General features: G+C 37.6%; 2 protein-coding genes across 2 annotated transcripts in view; one reads left to right on the top strand and one right to left on the bottom strand.

The window, feature by feature from the left end:
• Positions 1–5,478: 5,478 nt before the first annotated feature.
• MPLKIP (M-phase specific PLK1 interacting protein) lies at positions 5,479–7,521 on the bottom strand. The gene is made up of 2 exons (XM_037158287.2): positions 7,036–7,521; positions 5,479–5,962 (listed from the first exon to the last, which is right to left on the bottom strand). Exons 1-2 carry the CDS (start codon positions 7,372–7,374, stop codon positions 5,762–5,764), a joined length of 540 nt encoding a protein of 179 aa, XP_037014182.1. The 5' UTR covers positions 7,375–7,521; the 3' UTR covers positions 5,479–5,761.
• Positions 7,511–19,522, top strand: part of SUGCT (succinyl-CoA:glutarate-CoA transferase) — a 1,120,941-nt gene continuing 1,108,929 nt past the window's right edge. The window contains 1 exon segment of the mRNA XM_053662950.1: positions 7,511–7,908. Within this exon segment, the coding sequence (XP_053518925.1) occupies positions 7,767–7,908 (142 nt within the window). The 5' untranslated portion in view covers positions 7,511–7,766.

Below are 19,522 nucleotides of genomic sequence, written 5' to 3'. Positions count from 1 at the left end.
AAAACTTAAAAAAGAAACATAAATTATGTCTGTAGATTTCTTCTATACCTTCTTTTAAGATGATGCAGTATTTGAGGCAATGCAGTAAAACTGAAGGATGATGTACATGATTCATATCACTGGTGCATTATCCTTCTAAATGATTTCATCACTATTGTTTTCTAACTGTAGTCTTTTTTTTTAGCATAGTTCCTGATATTGTTTATATTAATATTGGTTAATATTGTTTATATTTTTCTCTTTTTGTCCTCACTCCCTCCCACCCCCATGAATCTTGGTCTACTGTAATTCATATAAGAAACAGGCTTTTACTCTTGTTGACATTCTCCATATTTGTCATTTATTTTGCTGACATTTTCTGAGAAAGGATACTTTTGGTTTTTAAATTTATTGACCATTTTGGTCAGAACACACAATAATCTTTATATTTATTAAATCTTTGAAATTTGCAGAGACTCTTTGTGGCTTAGAGCATTTATAAAAACTTATTATATACTGTGTATATCTGAAAAAATATATATATTACATATATAATTTTAGTAGTATATACTGGTCTCTATATCCTTAAATTCTACATAGCTCTTCATTTAGATATATCTTTTCTAAACCACCAAATACCCTGTAATGGATTCCATTTCTGTAATAGTCAGATGTCTTTTAAAAGGCAAATTTTAGTTTTTTAGGTTATTATTGAAATATTTTATATATTATTGAAATATAAAAAATGAATACTGCTTTCATTTTACTTTTTCCTCCTTCTCTGACTTTTCCTATATTTATAGTTTACTATATTTCCATCTCCTTTCTGCTGGTTTGAAATCTTTACAAATTTTGGTCATATCTTCTTTAAAGTAATTTTGAAAAGATGTATCTTTTTATAAATTTTCCAGTGTTTTTTCAAACACTAAAAAAAGTTTTTCAAGTGTTTTTGATCAACACTTCTATCATGTTTCAAAAATGGCAAAGGAAGTCATTTGTACAGTAGTGATATTTCAAGCTAAACCTACTACATTATTAACTGAATCTAAATATTATATCAATTTGATTATCTACCATCATTCCTTAAAACGGTAGAAAATTTTACACTATTTTATTCCCATTTTGATTTTACTTCTCCATGTAATTTTTATCTCCTTGTGATAATGTGATGGTTCACAGTTTTTTACTGATACCTTGGTCATAGAACTATTTTTCATAAAGTATGAAAAGTGATTTATTGAAAGAAAAAATTTTTCAAATTACAAAATCCATTTCCTATATAAACCTCCAAATGTTAAAGACTGTTGTCTGAATTATTATTACTATTCAAATGATAAGAACAACATAAATGTATCAATTTTATTAAGTCATTAAAAGTACAAAATTGTTTTTATTGGAAATGTAGCTATATGAATGGATGGTGCTGTATTTTACTATATTCAAGGGTAAATATTGGTAATTGCTAGAACGAAACATCAATTTTATCATTACTTTTAAAGTAAATTCTGAGAATTCATGCATATAAATAAAAACATAAAATTTTGTTATAATGATACCACTTAATTCTTGGATGACTTTTATGCTATGTGCCAAAAATCATAAACTGATCTATCATTAAGTTATTTCTTAATGATCATTAATTGACAATTGTTTAAGCTTTCTTCCCGCTGAAAGCAAAGAATTAAAACCATCCTCACTGGAGACCTTGTTGTTCAGGCCATTTTCCTTCTCAGCTCCTTGGAGCGTGAACCAAAAGGCTTTCCCAAGATTTAACTACAACTTATTTAGAATCACCTTGATTATGAAAATTAAGACAAAACTGAGTACAACAACCTTGTACAATTGGAAGATACACAGATTTCTTTAGGATGATTATATAGAGATTAGAAGTTTTCTGTTTGAAAAGCATTTGTTTTTTACAAAATTAGAAGAGAATATAAAGATCTGAGAAGAATTAATACTAAAAGCTATTTTTCTAAAGTTAAATACACTATGTCCTAAAACTATATTTTATGGACTATACCTGTACCTATATGTAAATATATGTTCTGCTTTTAAGAGCATTGTTTAACTAAAATATACATTTTAACATTTCTGAAATTGGGATGTATCTTACAATCCATGGCATATCGTAGTTTAGTTGGCAGTGTTTACTAAGTGGTAGGTAATGGTCAATCACATAATAATAATGTCTTAGAAAAAAATTATATTAGACTGCAAAAGCTAAGACCAAAAAGGTAGTTTGTTATTAGTAAGTTCAGAGCTTATTATGCAAAGTATCCTGATGGCTATTATGTTTTATGAGTGCTATGGATGACTATTATTTCACTTATAATAAATAATACATAGTTGGAATGATAAAAACGGAGAAATGGCTCAGAGACAATAAGCAGGAGACTTGGGCCAGGTACAAAAATTAGTATGAATACACAGAATCTAATAATGAATCTGGCAAAGGTTAATAATGTTTTACCTAAAAATCTGAAACATGCTCCAGAAAATATAAAACCATAAACTTACCTCTGAAATGTGATCTTTCAACTTGAAGATGTAATTGTCAGAAATAAACATGAAACTTAATTTTCTCCTTGAAATCATGCAAATTATGTTATTCAGACAGGTTTTAGACATCTTCATTCTTTACTGTTATTGATAATAGTGAAGAAAGTTTGCTTATAGCAGAGCCAACAAAATCCATCATCTCTTACAGTAATCTCAAATTTTCTAATTCTAAGATAGATGAGGTTGCCAAACCTTCTGACTTGTTGTCTAAAGATAAGGTGCCTTTCCCTTATGATCTCTTTTCTTTATACTAGTCACCCCCAAGAAAAATGTTTTGAATAGTCAGGTGACAAAAAAGGCAAGTCATTAAACAAAAACTGACATTACTCTATCTCCCTTACTTGACAATACATCTAAATTCTGAAAACCTCCACATGGGCCAATAAAACCCATTTCTAAGACTACACTCACCCATAATGAAAATACATGAACTTCTACCACACTACCTTGTGGAAAGGAAGGAAAGCTCTGTGCAGATTCAAAGGGAAGGGACATAATTCCATACCTCGATAGGGTAGTGGCAAGTTTCTGGAAGAGTATGTGGGACCTGAAATATTGTTGGGGTAATTTTTGAAAAATTTAACTGCCACAGATTTATTTTGTAAAGCAGGGTAGGGTGATCACACAATGGCAGAAAAGAAAATGGAGAACTGGCATAATCCACTGATTTTGGAGATGGTCTTTAGGCCTATATGGCTCTGGATGCCGTAAAGTTATTGATGCCTGCAAATACCTTGGGAAATTGAATACTGTTGTTTGAAGACACAGCTATAGACTGTTTTACCATTCTTTAATTATATAAATACTTAAGATGAAAACTTAACTATAAATTTCTCTAAATAATTATTTAGCATTTTTATGAAGGTAAAAATGTGTACTCTGGAACACCAAAAAAATAAATTTTCATTTAAAAAAATAATCCATTTCATTCACTCAGGTAAATAAAAAATAGGCTTATAATAGAAACAAACCAAAATTTCAGTCAAAAGAACTTCTGTAACCGAAAACACGACTATCTAGAGCAATACAGAAATGCACCTTTTTTGAAAACAAAAATGTTTCTCTTAAAAAAATTAGAGAAAGTCAGACTTCTGAAAGATGTTGGTAACTTGACAGAAAAAAAAATTACATTTAGTTGGTTAACATTACACTTATAAAATAGCAAAATAAAATGTATAAAAACATTAATTAGAAGTTAAAATTTGAAAATCTTCCAAATATAAATACTTCAATACAATATCCTTCCTGACTTCCTTTTTTATCTTTGCCAATAACCCCGTGATCTCTAAGAGATGCTTTAATAATTATTCCCAGAAGCCATTTCTTACAGAAAGTAATTTTTACCTATGAAGTTCCATAAAAGGGTTATATAAGTATTCTACTTGCTCTAATTTTCATCATACATCATGACCTCAAATCATCTGGAAAGACAAGGTATTAGGGAATAACAACATTTCCTTTAATATACTAGGGGAAAAGTATTTACTCTTCTTTTATATACAGGAGATAAAGGCAGTGCAATATAGTAGATATGATCGAATGTCTACATTAACTCACCAAATAGTTATTAAGCACCTACTACTTTCCAGGCATTGTTCTAAGAACTGAGGATATAGGGGTGAATGAGAAATAGCTACAATTTATTGAGTGCTTACTATGTGCCAGGCTCTGGCCTTTTGAGTTTCACACATGTAAACCCATTTAATTCTCAAACACAACACCTCTATGACATGGGTGCTATTAATTTTACATACAAAAAAACTGAGGCACAGAGAAGTTAAATAACTCATCTAACTAGTAATTTGGCAGTGGTAATCCTGGTTATCATGGATATTTTATTAATCTAAAAATCCCTCCTCATTTTGTCTCTGTGACAATGTAACAAATACAACTGGGTATAGTTCAAGTAGGTGGTGAGACCATTTCATTTTTAGACATTTATTTCTGGATATGTTTAAACAAAAATTTAACTGGCTCTACTTTCATGTATTGTGACCTCAAAATATTAAAATAGCCTGGATACGATGAGACTTGATTTTGTTAAAATGGTTGGGAAAACCCTGGCTGGTGTGGCTCAGCTGGATGGAGCATCCACCTGTAAACTGAAAGATGGGTTTAATTTCCATCAGGGCACATGCCTTCATTATGAGTTCAGGCCCTGGTTGGGTGTGTACAAGAGGAAACTGATCAGTATTTCTCCCTTCCCTTCTCTCTTAAAAGAAAAACAAAGTTCAGGAAAAAAATCTCTTCATATTTTTCTCTCCATTAGTGTAGGTAAATAAACATATCAATCTTTCCTGTGGTAAACTACTTCTTTACTCCAGGTGGGTCTACAGTCTCACTGTAGGGGTGGGTCCATTGTTGAAACTAATTAGACTTCACTATCTTGCTCAGTTATTAGATCAGGACTACACAAAAACAATGGCCAATTTATATGCTCTGGGATTGACAGAGTTGGGAACTGTCCTCTTCACAATGGAAGTGATATGAAACTCCTGATAGCCATCTTCTTTGGCTTCAATAGAAAATGACTCCACAATACTGAAAAATATAGAGGAATTCAGACAAAATAGCTTTGAACTAGTCCATGCAAGAAATAGGTAGTTCTTTGTCCTTCCCAGTTTGGTATAAAAAAACTTTTAAATTTAAACTTGAGTTTCTGTGACTTCCAATCTAGTTTCAATGCATTTTTACAAAAGTATTACATAAAATATGCACATAAAACAATGGTTATAATAGGAACAGAAATCTCCTTTATTCTCATCCTTTACTCCTCCTTCCCTATTATAAACAAATACCGAACTGTCTACAGCTCAAAGGATGGTTTATCTATTTTATTTTCAAAAGCTGTAGGAGGCAAATATTTAGTGATGAATTCTGATTACAAAGCATTATTTTAATAATTCTACTCCTTTAGCATATGACAAAACCACAGTATAACTAGACAAAATGTTTTATTTTTAAACATTAAGACAAGTGTCCACTATATAACCAAGAATGTTAAATATTTGGTAACTGTAAATCTTCTAAAATGTGGTAGGCACTTTTACAGAGCTAAATATTGCATACTATCCCACCACATGTCTTTCCTAATACCCATATTTGATAATAATGAAAAATACCAAGATGACCGATGTCAGGGTTCAACTTAAGTACACAAGTGAAAATTTTGTCCAAGGTGATCCTGACACATGAAGTTTCCAGTTGAATTTCAGAAACTTTAACAAAAGTATCTTCCTTTTTTGCCTGTGAATGTTTGAGTACTGCTGTACTGTTGGCTTATGTCCACTACAGATACTGGTTCTAGGCCAGCCCAAGGATCTTCAAGCATTGAAGGCTTGAAATAACTTTCCAACTCATTAGACATTCTTTTTTCTCTACCACGCCCTGATCCAAAAGGTGTAGATGTCCTTGGAGAACCCTTGAGAAAAAAAATCAGTTAAAAAAACATTTAGTAGAGATCACTGGTACTTTTTCTTCAAAAGCTAGTCAGGATTACATTGCTAGTTAAAAGGTGTGGCTTGAAGCCAAGTATATTCAAATGCAAAGTCCATGCTTTCTTTAGTCTAGTGTTTTGTTTTTGAAAAGTATATAAACCAATTTGACATGCTCTTTTATTATTAATTCTATGCCCACTGCCACCTCAAATACTGCAGGTTTTCAAACTTTGCAGAACTATAGAAATAGTTCTGCAAATAAGAAATAAGAAATAACTGTATTTTTTCCCTCAAAATTTCTACTTTTTTCTGGAAAAAATTAAAACTTTTTAATCCTATAACTTCAAATTTTCACTTAAATTAACGAATCTTCCCGTCTTCTTAGCTCCACACTCAAAGGAATGGGGTTCGTTTAGCATAAGGAAAGTTGAAAATCCACCGATTATATGCAAGTTGTAAACCACAAAAATCCTACGCACACCAGAAATACTCTCTCATCTTCTGTATTCTCTCTCACTGAGAGGAATAGGAAATTTCCACTATTAACCGATTCTCCCTTGAGAAAACTTGGAGCAGAAGCCAATGTACTTCGAAAACAGATGGTAAGAGATTTTTTTTTTTTAAGGTGGGGAGAGGAAGAAATGGTTAAAAGAAAGAGTGCCAGCAGTCTATAACTCTCTAAACTAGATAGATGAGTTCCACACTGGGACTTCATTGGGCTTTTTTTCCCCCTTGGGTACCCGGGCTCAGAATAAATTCGCTGAGACGAATTGGCAAGGACTCTGACAAAGGAGAGAGAACTAGGAAAATCATCTGTAAATTTGTGGCAGCGTAGCGGCTACAAGCAGGGCTCTAGAAAGTAAGACTGCCACTTTCTCAGGTAGTCTAAAAACAGTTAACTTCTCTGAGCCTCAGTTTACGCATCTGCAAAGCGGGGCGAACAATTGAGTCTCATGTCATAGAGGACTTAAAAAAAAAACCAACAACCCACATTAGGGATTTTTTAGTACCGTGCCTGCCATACAGTAAGAGCTCGGTAAACGCTGGCTATTATTACCTGGGGGTGGGTGTGCTGCTGCCCTGGGGAGTAGCCGAATTGCTGCTGGGACCCCGCGGGGGACCTCGAGTAGGAGCCAGGGTAACCGCCCGGGGACGGAGACCCGAACCGGCCCCCGGGGAAGCTGCCGCCGTGTCTTGGAGAGTGGCTGCTCCCGTAGGGCCTACAGCGCGGCCCGTACGACGGCGTAGGATGAGGACTCCCGTACCCATCCCGAGGGGAGGGCGGCCATGGTCCGCCTCCGCCCGAGGTACCCCGGAAGCTGCTCCCGCTACCCCAACCTCCTGCACCCGGGCCGGGGTAAGGAGGAGTCGGGGGTCGAAAATTCTGTCGGTGCATATCCGGAGATGAAGACGAAGACCTGACTGATGCGTCCCCGGAACTGTCCCGACCAACCCTTCACAGAGAATTGGTGGTCCTTTATCAAAACAGTCCTCCGGCCGTCAGCGCCGTACAACATATTGGTTCCGCTTCACAAACGTCCCGCTAACGGGCACCGGAATAAGTGGGTTTTTGAATTGGGTAAAAATTGAGCTAATTTAAGTGAAAGATACAGGATAAAGGAAAGGCCGAACACCCATCTTGGCTACGGGCTTTGCAATTTCGGGTTTTCAGTCGGGACTAACCTACCAGACGGACACCTCACGCGAGATCGACGAAACCGTAACGCTGCGTCTGGCGTGGCTACCAGAGGCCGGGAGGTGGGGTCTGAGGTGCCCGTGGGCGCCTGCATGCTCCTCACGCTGGGACCTAGAGTGTCTGAGAGGCTCGAGATGCTGGCCATGCTGGCGAGGGTCAAAGCTTTGTGGCGAACAGGCTTTATATGCGGCCTGGGCGGCGGGAGGGAGCTGTGGACCGGCCGCCTGAAGTCAGGTACCCTCCAAGACTTGGTCCGGGCGGCGAAGGGGATTGCCAAACCCAGCCTCATACCTCAGGCGGCGCCCTGAATAGAGCGCCCGAGCTTTCCTGAAGTGCCTGCTGACCCCGCAGCCCGCCCTTTGGTTTTCCGCCTCAGCGCGCCTCTGGGGCGCTGGCTTCGTCCCGCTCTCCGGCTGCCCCAGAGTCAGTCACCCACCCCGGCGTCTGGGCCCAGGGCTGGGAGCACGCTGTTGCAAGTCCACCCCTCGCGCGGTCATACAGGGCGGACGCCCCACCTCTCTCGCTTCCCCTACCCCCTCGTCCCCCAAGTTTAAATAACTTCAAAATGTATACCCGGATTTCAGAAGGGGGTTTTCCGATTGCATCTTTAACTTGGAGAGGTTTGTGCAAACAAATGGTGGGCTTTATTCCCTTCTTTGGATTAGCGGACTAGGAAGCAGGGACACTGATTTTCAAAGAGCAAAATTTGGCCAAAGCTCTTCAGATCTTGTTTCACAGCCTGTCAAATATGAAGAAAAATGTGATAATTGAAGAGTGACATCTAATGTATAATAAAACACGCCTTTGTACCAATTGTCCCAGAATTTGTAGTAAATTGATATTTACTACAGTTTTGTAGACCTTTCTTCCTTCAGAAATCGGGGTTATAGTAATGAATCTTGAAGTCAGTTTGTAGGAAACAAAATCTTAACTTTAAACTCATTCAATCTTAGCCTCAAGTATAGGTAGCCTGTGCTTTTCAGCCTATACACATTCTTGTTAGCCGCCCCTTCTCATTTTGTTTCATGACATGCTTAGCCAAAAAGTGTGATGTCTTTTCAGCTTTCATCTTTGGTGAATAGAGATCCACTGTTTTTGTTTTTGTTTTGTTCTCGTTTATTCTGAGAAAATTCGGTTCACCAAAATTCTCCTTTAGAAGCAAGCTGTAGAATCAATCAAAGCAGAATAGTCTCATCAAGGTTCATGATGCCTGAAGGCCCCAGATTATCCACTTTATTAAATACTTATGTTCTGGTAAAAAAAATTCTGGACACTGTCTTTGGTGCTTAGATTATTACTGCCTGGTAATTGAGTGCTCAAATATTTATTGAATGGTCATATCATATTGATCAGTGATTCTCACCTGTTGTCTCGTTTATATCATCAACCAATCTACATTTTCTCTGGGAAGGGAACAGAAAAACAGTGGGAGGGGCTGGGGACCAAATTAACTGTATTATAATTTTTAACTGACTAATAATTTTGCTGAATTCAGTAAAATACTGTAAGTTGTCATTTTACTTGGCTTACAGTTGTAGAATACTCTTCCCCATAGTGATACCTTGCTATCTTCTACACATAGAACTTGTATTAGCAAAGGGAGAGGGGAAAAATACAGTGGAAATTTTTTGAAAGTTAGGTTAAGAATTGACATTGTGTCTTTCACTACACTTGCAGGTGTATAGGCGGATTGAGGGAGAGTTAATTCTTGATATTTGTTGAATGAACTAAAAAGAGTCTGGAGGCTTTGGCTAGAAATGGTAAAGATTTATTCAAGGGTCTTAGGGTTTGCAAATTGGGAGCATGACTAGGCAATAGCCAGTATTCTGAAGAAGAAAGGAAAGCTTAGAGTTCTGTCAATGTAAGAAGCATAAAAACCTTTTAAGAATTTTTATAAGTATTTGAACTAAACTGACGGCAGTGCCAGGAAGCAAAGTTTCAACAGATTGAGAAAATGCTTCCATGAGTAGCAGTTTTGTAGTTTATTTTCTATATCAGAATCAAAAGAGGAGACATAGGGCCTTTACATGAAATTCATTGGTGGTAGATTTAGGGAGGAAGAAGAAAGCAAAATGACTGGATAAAGAGCACAATGGAGAAACAAATACTTCTTTTACACTGGTGGGTATAGGATAGTTAGCAATGAACATTTACAATGCATAGAGATGGTATTTGGTCAACAGGATAACAATATGAGTCTAGTGCTCTCATGCCCTGAGGGGTCTGGAAAAAAAGGAATTACTGTGATATTTAAGGGTATGTTATTTTAGATGCAAAAAAGAAAACATTACTTAAGGTAGAGATTGACTTCGTTAAAGAAGCTATGGGCCTAGGATATGATTACCCTTCATGACTTGCTTTTAGTTAGGAATTTTTATGTTCAGACCATGCTGTGAGGTTAGTTTTGGTCTCTGAGTTTGTTCCAGGCAAACCCTGAGCTTGTCAGGTTTGGTATGTGGCCCCCTTTTTGTCCGCAGTCTTATAGTAAAAAGTACATTCTTCGGAAGAGTCAGTCCTGCATTCTTAGCTTCTGGCTTGGTCCAAGATGGTAATCCTCTCCAGTGATTTTCAGCTGGTGTGCCAAGGTACAGTGAGGCGATACAAGAATTAAAACGTGTAACGCCTGACTATTTAGTCAGAGGCACTGTCCTCTTTTCTCTTAAATGTCAAATAAAAAAATGACAACAGTTGTCCATTGGGAATGAATCAAAATTATACCTATTTTTTGTCAGATTGGCAAAAAATATATTTTTGGTCTGCCACAGAATTTTAGTAATTAATTTATATGTGCCATGAGATGAAAAAGACTGCAAATGGCTGCTCTAGATGACCTGCAATCTGAATAATATATGTCAGGTGGTCTGTATATATGAACGCTCTTTTCTTGATCTGACAGGGATGAGATGATTACTGAATAGAATAGTTTCCTCCTACCTCAACCTACCTGATTTTAGTGATTTAGCAGCTTAACTAACTATAATGATTCCATTTCATTTCTTTGTTGCACAGAAATGAAGCGACCAGACACCGAGGGATTCTGGAGTACGAGGTTTATTCCTTTACGTGCACAGGCCCAGAGGAGTCAGTCTCCAAATTCTGAGGCCCGAACAAAGGATTCTTGGGGAATATATAGATTAGGGGTCTTCCTGTGTACGTGACAAACGTGGGGTACAGAAACAGAATATGATAATCGTTCTATCAGTGGGGGTGCTAGTTTCAGTCCTACTGACTATCCACCCTCCTGGCAGGGGTGCTAGTCCCAGTCCTACTGACTATCCGGCTATTTGCTTTCCCAGCGGGGTGCTAGTTCCAGTCCTACTGGCCATCTGCTCTCCAGACAGCCCCATCACTCTCCTATTGCGCCCAGGGTCCTAGGCGAGCCAAAGTCTCCTGGGGCTTCTCCTTCATCTTCACTCTATTCCTCAACTGCAGAGTCAATTTGGATCACTTCTGAGAATAGGCTACTTGCCTTTTATAGATGAGGAATTGGCCAAGAAAAGTTAAGTGATTTGCTTAAGTTCACATTGCAGCAGAGGTGGGTCCAGAACTTGGGTTTCTTGAATTCTAAGCAATTGTTGTTGTTTTTGTTACTCTTTTTTTTATCCTAAGTAAAGAAATATGAATTGACAGTATGTCCTTTGAAAAATGGAATAGATAAATAATCATGAAAAATTTTGAAAGTGATATTGGGTAGCATGTTACTTTAGATTTAGAGATTTCTAGGTTTATCCTTAATACTAAATTTTTATAAATGTAGCTATATCCAAGTGTTAGCCTGGGGATTGCAGGTTCTAAGATCCTTAAATATCTACACGGTGGGGCAAAAGTAGGTTTACAGTTGTTTATGTGGAAAATAATAATAGAAAATAATAATACAATAATTCTGTGTTTTATGTACTCATAACTGTAAATCTACTTTTGCCACATCCTTTATTTATAGTTGTGGATGAAAAAGGGGCCACATACTAAAACTGACAAGTTCATGTGAGGCCTGTGAGCCTAACAAAGTCAGAGACAAAGTAACTGCATAAGATGGCCCGAACATAAAAATTCCTAATTAAAAGTGAGTCATTGAAGGTAACCACATCCTAGAGCTGCACCTTCCGGGACAAAGGTAAATCTGTCTATTGTTTCTTTTGCATCTAAAATGACAGACCCTCCGGAATGTCAGACCAATCCCCTTAGGGCATGAGAGAGAGAGCAGGAGACCCAGAGCCCCCTACTGTCATCATCTTGTTGCCTGGATATGTGTTGTAAATGTTAAATGCTAACTGTCCCCTACCCACAGGTGTGAAAGAAGTATTTTTTTCTTTGCTTTACTCTTCATCCAGTTGCCTTGCTTTCTCCTGCCTCCCTAATCAACCATCAATGAATTTCACGTTATCACCCTTACATCTCCTTCTTTGATTGTGCTGTATAAAATAAGCTGCAAAACTACCACTCTTTGGAGCATTTTCTCAATCTGCTAAGATTTTGCTCCCTGGCATTGTCATCAGTTTGGGTCAAATAAATTCATTAAAGTTCTGCAGACTTGAATATTTATGCTGACATATTGAATTTATTTATACAGGTGGGTTCAGGAAGGGAGATGAGGGGAAGGGAGAAAGTTTTATGATGCATTACCTGGTGGAAGAAAAGTAAATTGGAATGATGGATATGAGGACATTAACAGAGAACACCAAAAAGCTTTCTGAGTACTTGTGAGCTATGTGGAACTCCGAGAATAATTGGTTCATTTTGTGGTGGTTTGTGGTTTACACTGTTAAAGGATGAAATTCAACCTAGTAAATATGAAGATCTAATTGGCTTTATTAAGGTATTCATAAATTGGGCTTCATTTCCATCTAGCAGCTAGAAGGGCACTCTGAGGGTGTTGTACAACATACAAGTTTTTTTTTGGTGTTGTTTTTTTAATAGGCAGAAGGATGTGGCGGGAGAGTTAGTAGCAAAAGAAAAGAAAGGACTATTTTTAGGCCAGGTCATTTTCTTTTGGGGTAAGGGAATGGCAGGAGTTTTGTCATGCAGATTACCTTACTAGTATAGAAATTCCAGAATGGTTTAAATTCCCCTCCTGGGAAATGCTGAAGCTGCAGTTAGGTGATGTGATTTAGCACGAGTAACTCCATTTTGGCCTGTTGTTTCTTTTTAATGACATTAATGCAGGTAAGAGTACCAAGCCAAGGCAATTATAAATGTAAATGAAACTTTGTTTCTGTAAAACTGAGGATCTTAACTTAGGTTACCTGCAATTTTTGGTGTTTCTTTTTTCATTGGATTTAAAATATAATATATATATGTGTATATATGTATATATATGTATACACATATATTTGTATAGGCTTCAAAAAACCATCATGGAAGCTTAAAATATGAGTGCAGATGGGCTGTATTTGAAGCAGGAATAGGGTCCCAGAGCCCTGTTCACTGTGTACCTCCACTTTAACTGTCCCTCTGAAAAGAGGCTTCTTTCTGGGGCACCTCTGTAGAGTTCCCAGGGTTCTTCAGAAAGGGTTTAAAGGGAAGTCAGGTCATAATGAGTACTGAAAATATAAATACTTTGCTTAGTTTTACTGTGTATTATCAAGTGAATATTTTTATGTTTCTGCATGGTCAGGGCACTAAGAAAACTGGAACCTAGGTTAAAGAACAAGCCTTGAAAATTAAAAGATGATTGAATAGATTGTTAGGGAATTCCCAGGAAGTTTATGTTTATATTTCAAAGGACTATGAAACCCAGAGCTTTGGAGACATTTCTCCAGATTGAGATTGTAAAAGCAATCAAGTTTACCTCCTGGAGACATTTATTTACATTCCAAAGGGTAAGAACCCAGAGACCTTCCGCTTTCTTCCCAAGGAGAATTTGCTTACCCTAAGGGTACTAATATAGCTATTTTTTACAGAATCCCAGATTTTTAATTTTGGGGACATTTTCTTGTGACTCAGCCCCTGTATGTGAAGTCCTAACAACTGGCTCTCATTAGATATGGGGAAAAGTGTTGCATTTTTTGATATAAGTAATAATAACTTATCTCTGCTCTAGAAACCTTGTGTATACCTTTAGCTATTGTGAATAAATATAGATATTAACATATATTCATTGTAAAACATTCTTAGGATAAGATAATGTATTAATAATTTCTATACAGAGAAATATTTTCAGATTACCTCAGTTTTTCTTATAGAGGTTCTATTGTTATCTACATCTCCTAGAGGTGATTAGCTCACTTATTGGTAGGGTTAAGACTTCACTGAGCACATTAGACCACTTAAGTATCACTTAAGTGATGTTCTCATTGATAAAGCACGTATTAGAAACAATTTGTTTTCAGGAGTATCAAAGAGCCAAACTTGGATGATCTTTTCAGTTCTAAGCATGTATATATTGTTTATAGTCATTAAGCACTGGTAAAATGTTTTATGCATATTTACTTCTTTGTAGATTAATCATCTACATCCAGATTAAAAAAAACAGGACAGAAACAGGTGGAATACATTAATTCACACTTGTAAAAGTTTTCATTGAAAATAATAAAATTGCTCTGGCTGGTGTGGCTCAGTGAATTCAGTGCCTGCCTGCAAATCAAAAGGTTGCCAGTTCAATTCTTGTTCAGGGTACATGCCTGGGTTGCCAGCCAGGTACCCATAAGGGGGTGGGCAAGAGGCAACCATACTTTAATGTTTCTCTCCCTCTCTCCCTTCCTTCCCCCTCTCTAAAAAATAAAGATATAAAAATTCTTTTTAAAAATTTTTCTTTAAAAAAAGGAAAGAATAAAATTGCTGACAGAATACTTCTATATGAAGAAAAGAGTATGAATATTGTTTTTCATGCACAAATCTTTGTTTTAAAATGAGTAAATGAAATTTATAAAGTCTGTAAACTGGTACTGCTTTTCTACCCTTCCACATCATCTATAGTAGCGGGTTGTATCCTAAATGAGTTTTCAAAAACAATCCTTTGCATATATTAAGTTGATATTTGAAAGTTTTTATTACTTAAGTAAATTTTACATGAACTAAGGTGATAGTAAGATCTGGGATGTGTTACTGAGAAATATGTTTTTCTTTTGCCTAGTGGGAGAGAGCTTATTGTGAAAGGAAGTTTAATCAGTTAGCCTGATTGATTTTAGGAAGAATATGTATAGAAGTTGAATGCCTTGAAATTGATTTCTTTAAAATGATTCAGTATGTTTTAGAAAAGTCTTCAATATCTCAGTGTGAGGACTGCTGCTAAAGGAACAGTAAAACAGTCTACCCCCAAAATGTACTCCCCATTTGTTGGCTTTAAGGCCATGAAATTGCTCACATGCTACCTACTATCTCTCTTCCAGTGCTTGGCAACTTTATTTGTCACAATAGGATAGATTGTGCTATGGTGCAGATTAGCCCACAATCTCAAAGGCTTTATACAAACAATAAACACATTGTTCTTGCATGTATAGCTTTGCAGTTTGAAACTTGTATCCTCTAAAGTCACAAGCAGCAGGAGAATAGAGGCCTGAAGGATTTCATGGGATATTTGTAAGAGTTAGTCCTGGAATTGGTTTGCATTACTTGTCCCTATGTTTCACTGGCCAGAATCCACGCATTTAGCAAAGGAAGTTGGAACTGTAGTAGAGCTGAGATTGGGATTACCACTGAGTTGTACTTTGGTTGTGGCATGCTTTACCCATGACTCAAAAGCCTTTTACTGTTCCCTTTGCACCCTTCTTTCTGTAAATTTCTCAAGCTTTCATTAACAGTTTCATTAACTGTAGCATCTTACAGTTCCAAAACCTGTTTGTTTGCAAATTCCACAGTAGTAACCAAGTTCTTTCAAAGGAAGGGTAGTTCTTAAGAAACTGGGTGTTAACAGAAGATAAATTATAAATTATTGTAAATTATGTTCTTGTTCTCTAACTGTCTTTAAATGGTTTAATTGCCTTATAATGTATGCATCACTTCCACATTACCTTTTAACAGCTCAAAAATTTTAATTTCCCTGGAATGTCTTTCACTGGGTACTAATTTTTCAAGTACCCTAAACTTCTAAACTTACCTGCCAAACTTTACAATTATGAATAGAGCCTCTTTCAAGATTTCTAATGTGTGCTAGAAAGAAAGCATCCTGTTAACTATTCTGAATGAAGCCTCAGCTGATGAAGAGAGCATGCTTTTGTTATTCTACAGGGGTGGTCTGCCAGTCAGTAGTGTGTGGGTTCTTGATTTTGTATAGGAAAGGTTTCACACATAAGTCCAGGTAACTATGAGGATCCACTTATTAAAGCTGGGGACAGTAAGACAAGGAAAGGCTTAGCATAGAAGAAGCAATAGGAGAGTCCAGGCTGGGCTGCCTTAGCTCACTGGGAAGTCAGAGAAAAGGGGACTTTGGGGACAGGTTCAGATTAGCCTGGGACAAGGTGCCAGCTGATCTTTGCCTTAGAGTTTAGGAAGTGTGTGGTTGTGAAGAAAGGAGAGGGGAAGAAGAACAGAAAGGGAATGACACTGGTTGTCTCTTTTTTGCAGGCATGAATCTTAGGGGAGGTCTCAGGGGAGGGTTTCAGCAGAATATTAATCAGTTCTCCAGGTGTGCCCTTTCAGGGTTGTAGTCTCTACTGATTGGTCAGTGCCAAGGCAAGGGGGTATTAGTTACTTAAGTTGGTCCTGGTGTTGCCCAGTTGGTTCTACTGGTTTTCTGGGTCTGGAGCTGAAACTCAACTGAGTCCTAGATGTTATCTCTAGGGAGGTGACCTTCTGTATTTGGCTGTAAATTGCTTAGCCAGTTTGTTCAGCTATCTGTCTCAGTTTCCCTATTCCACTTGCCAAGGAATTTTTCTAGCTTCTTACTATCCTGTCTCATTTATCCCTCAGAGACTTCTATCCCTAAAATCTTTTAGGGGTGATAAGGGACGAGGGTATCTCTTCAGTAACTGCTTCCTGCTGACAGCTCTTATAGTTACCTGGACTTGTGTTTTGAAATCTTTCCTACATGAAGTCAAGAAAGCACACACTACCAGCTGACCCTAGGCAGGCCTGCTCAGGAAAAGGCCCCTTGTCTGGTAGCACCTTGAAGAAACATCCATCTCCTTTCTTCTAGGTTCTGGCAGTCAGGTTCTTTGTAAAATATCAAATTAAAAATCCTTTTGGTGTATATCACATGTGCTATAGGGCCCCACATCCTCACAGGGCCCCAGTAGGATTATTTTAAAGGCAGGCTCAAGAAGGAAGGGATTTGGATGCTTGTCAATAGTGAAGGAGATTTGGAATAGTTGTTTTGGGAAGAGATGGGTTGAATAATGGGTTATTGAGTATTTATAAATTTGACATTGGGCAGCTGGATTTTGTAGGGGACAATACTCAGTAGCCTCTGTTTATTGTTTGATGTTTATGTTGCAGTGTGTTGAGTTAAATGACCAGGATGGTAAGGGTACTAAATGGTAGGTACACTCATTAATGGAACACAATTAAATGTGGGAAAAAGTTTTGAATAAATGTTTCATTAAAAGGTATAAAAATGCTCAGTCAGCATATGAGAAAGTGCTTAACATCATTTGTCATCAGGGGAATAAAAATCAAAAGTACAATGGGTATTATTAGCCATTTTCCAAGTTGGCTACAAGTCCTACTTCCAGATACTCACATTATTGTGTATACCCTCCTCATACTGTACTGTATATATGGTTAATGGCATATGGCAGAAGTGATAGTATGTCACTTCTGAGATTAGGTTATGAAAAACCTGCAGTGTCCATCTTGGACACCAAGAAACCATGGTTATAATCTGGCTCTAATGGGACTACATATTTCCTTACAAGGTCCCATTGTGGCAATTTATTAATACATTGTGGCAAAATCCTAGGACTGACCTTTTGTTTTTTATTCCCCTTTCTTTTTTCTTTTCTTTCAGAAGCATTTATTGATATCTTACTTCATGTCAGGCACTAATACTTGATGTCGTAAATACAGAATACAAGTATGTCTTCAGGAGTTTATCATGTGATTGAAACTAACAGGTTAGTTATAATTCATATAAATGTTACCAATAGAGACATACTCAGGATGCTTTCCTAAGCAGGAATAATTTCCGAGGAAGGTTAAATGATCAAAGATGGAAGGACTTGTCTAGATGAGGAAAGGCAGAAAATTATTCCAGGCAGAGAAAAGAGTGTGTGAAAAGGCCCAGAAGTACAAAGAATTTGAAAGAAGTATGGCCGGTAAAACAGTCCTTTCTTTTTTCTTTTTAAATTTTTTTTGTTATTTTCACCTGTTGTAGACTGCTCTGCCATGGTTTCAGGAATTGTATCTCAATCCCTTGTGGTTAAGGGCCAGAGACGACCTCTGGAATGGGAGCCATAGGAGACAAAGCTTGTCTCTGGTAGCAAATGCTGCCTCAGTTTCCTCTTCCTGCCCCCAAAGCTTGGTTGGAAGTCAATGACGGGTAAGACCCCTCACAGCAGAGGGCAACCTAAGCCAGACTCGATCACTTGGGAGGCCTTCATGGAAGGACTGGGGGGGCTGCAACAAAGAGCAATGAACTCTCGCCCCCTGGCTTTGTCAAAGCCCAAGTCCCCATGTTCTCTGGGAGAATTGCTTCCTGGCTCTAATCCCCTTGAGCCTGAATACCTGTTGGGGAGAGATGCAGCTCCTTGCCTTGCTAGAGCATATCCTGGGGAAAAAATCTGGCATCACAAAGACTTACTGATAAACCTGTGAAATCTGCTCTGCTAAGAGTGCTTTCATTCATATGATAAGGATCCGAGAGGAAATGAGTATATTTCCCAAAGTTTCTGCAACTCTCTTCCTAACAGACACTGACTCAGACTCTGAAGCCCTCAGATATCTTTGAAATGTTATCTGCTGTTTGATCCTTGTGGCCCTGTATTCCTGTGTATTACAACCCAATAAAAGGCTATGCAAGAGGGTGCTAGGGGCCTTTTTCTCCTCAGAGAAACTGGCCACAGCCCACTCCTCCTACCCCAAACAGATCTCATCATGTCTTGGCCATATTCATTCGTGTCCGTGGCACTCGTGGGGACTTGCGAAGAAGTTGCCCCCACAGTTGCCGATTGAAATCGGAAAGGTGGACAGGAGTGAAAAGAATGAAAACATGAATAATAAATAGCCTCATTTGCTTCTTTAGGACTGTATACTCTGTGAGGGAAAAGTCCATGAATGTATGGGTGAGTGAATAATAGAATGACATAACAGACTTTTCATTTTGGAAAATTATTCTGGAAGCAGTGTTTAGAATGGATTGGTGAGGACAGAGGATAAGCAGAACTAGGTTAAGATACCTTTGTGGGCAGTTGGGACAGAGAATGATGAATCTTAACCAGGGAACCGAAGAGGAATAGAGAAGGAGATTTAATAGAAGATTGATGGCTGATTGAATATGGGGAGTGAAGAAGAGGACATGTCTGGGAAGAACTCTAAATTATGTCTTGGAGTGGTGGTTGGTGGCATTAACCCAGAGGGAAGAGAGAAATAAGAAACAGATAAGGTAGAAAAGATTAGACTGATTTGCATTTTGACAGGTAATTTTTGCACATTGTTGTGAGGAAAGCCAAGATTGGAGACTGGCAGATGAATTTAGGAGGTTGTTGAGTAATTCAGGAGAGAGTTGATGGTGATCTGAATTATGGTGGTGGCAGTAGGGATGGGAAAAGGAGAAGGGAGTTGAGATATTTTTGTAAAAGAATAGTAATTTGTTTTTAACTACATTCAAGGGATGAGAGAAGAAAGAGTTCAAGGATTTTGGTTGGGATTTTGACTTGTGTAACTGAGTGGATGGGAAATGACACTTACTGAATTAAAGAACACAAGGACAAATGTTGGGAGAAGATAGAAATAATATTGACAGTTGCTGACATTT

This window comes from Artibeus jamaicensis, unplaced genomic scaffold (assembly GCF_021234435.1).
Source record: "Artibeus jamaicensis isolate MK-2021 breed Jamaican fruit bat unplaced genomic scaffold, CSHL_Jam_final contig_311, whole genome shotgun sequence".
NCBI lineage: Eukaryota > Metazoa > Chordata > Mammalia > Chiroptera > Phyllostomidae > Artibeus > Artibeus jamaicensis.
This window is presented reverse-complemented; position numbering and strand designations above follow the sequence as displayed.

What these genes read in the sequence shown, in the direction of transcription:
- MPLKIP (XM_037158287.2), bottom strand. Translation starts at nt 7,374, where the DNA reads ATGCACCGACAGAATTTTCGACCCCCGACTCCTCCTTACCCCGGCCCG. An exon ending in AGCAGCACACCCACCCCCAG is followed by an intron (nt 5,963 to 7,035) that starts GTAATAATAGCC and finishes TTTTTTCTCAAG; the next exon opens with GGTTCTCCAAGGACATCTAC.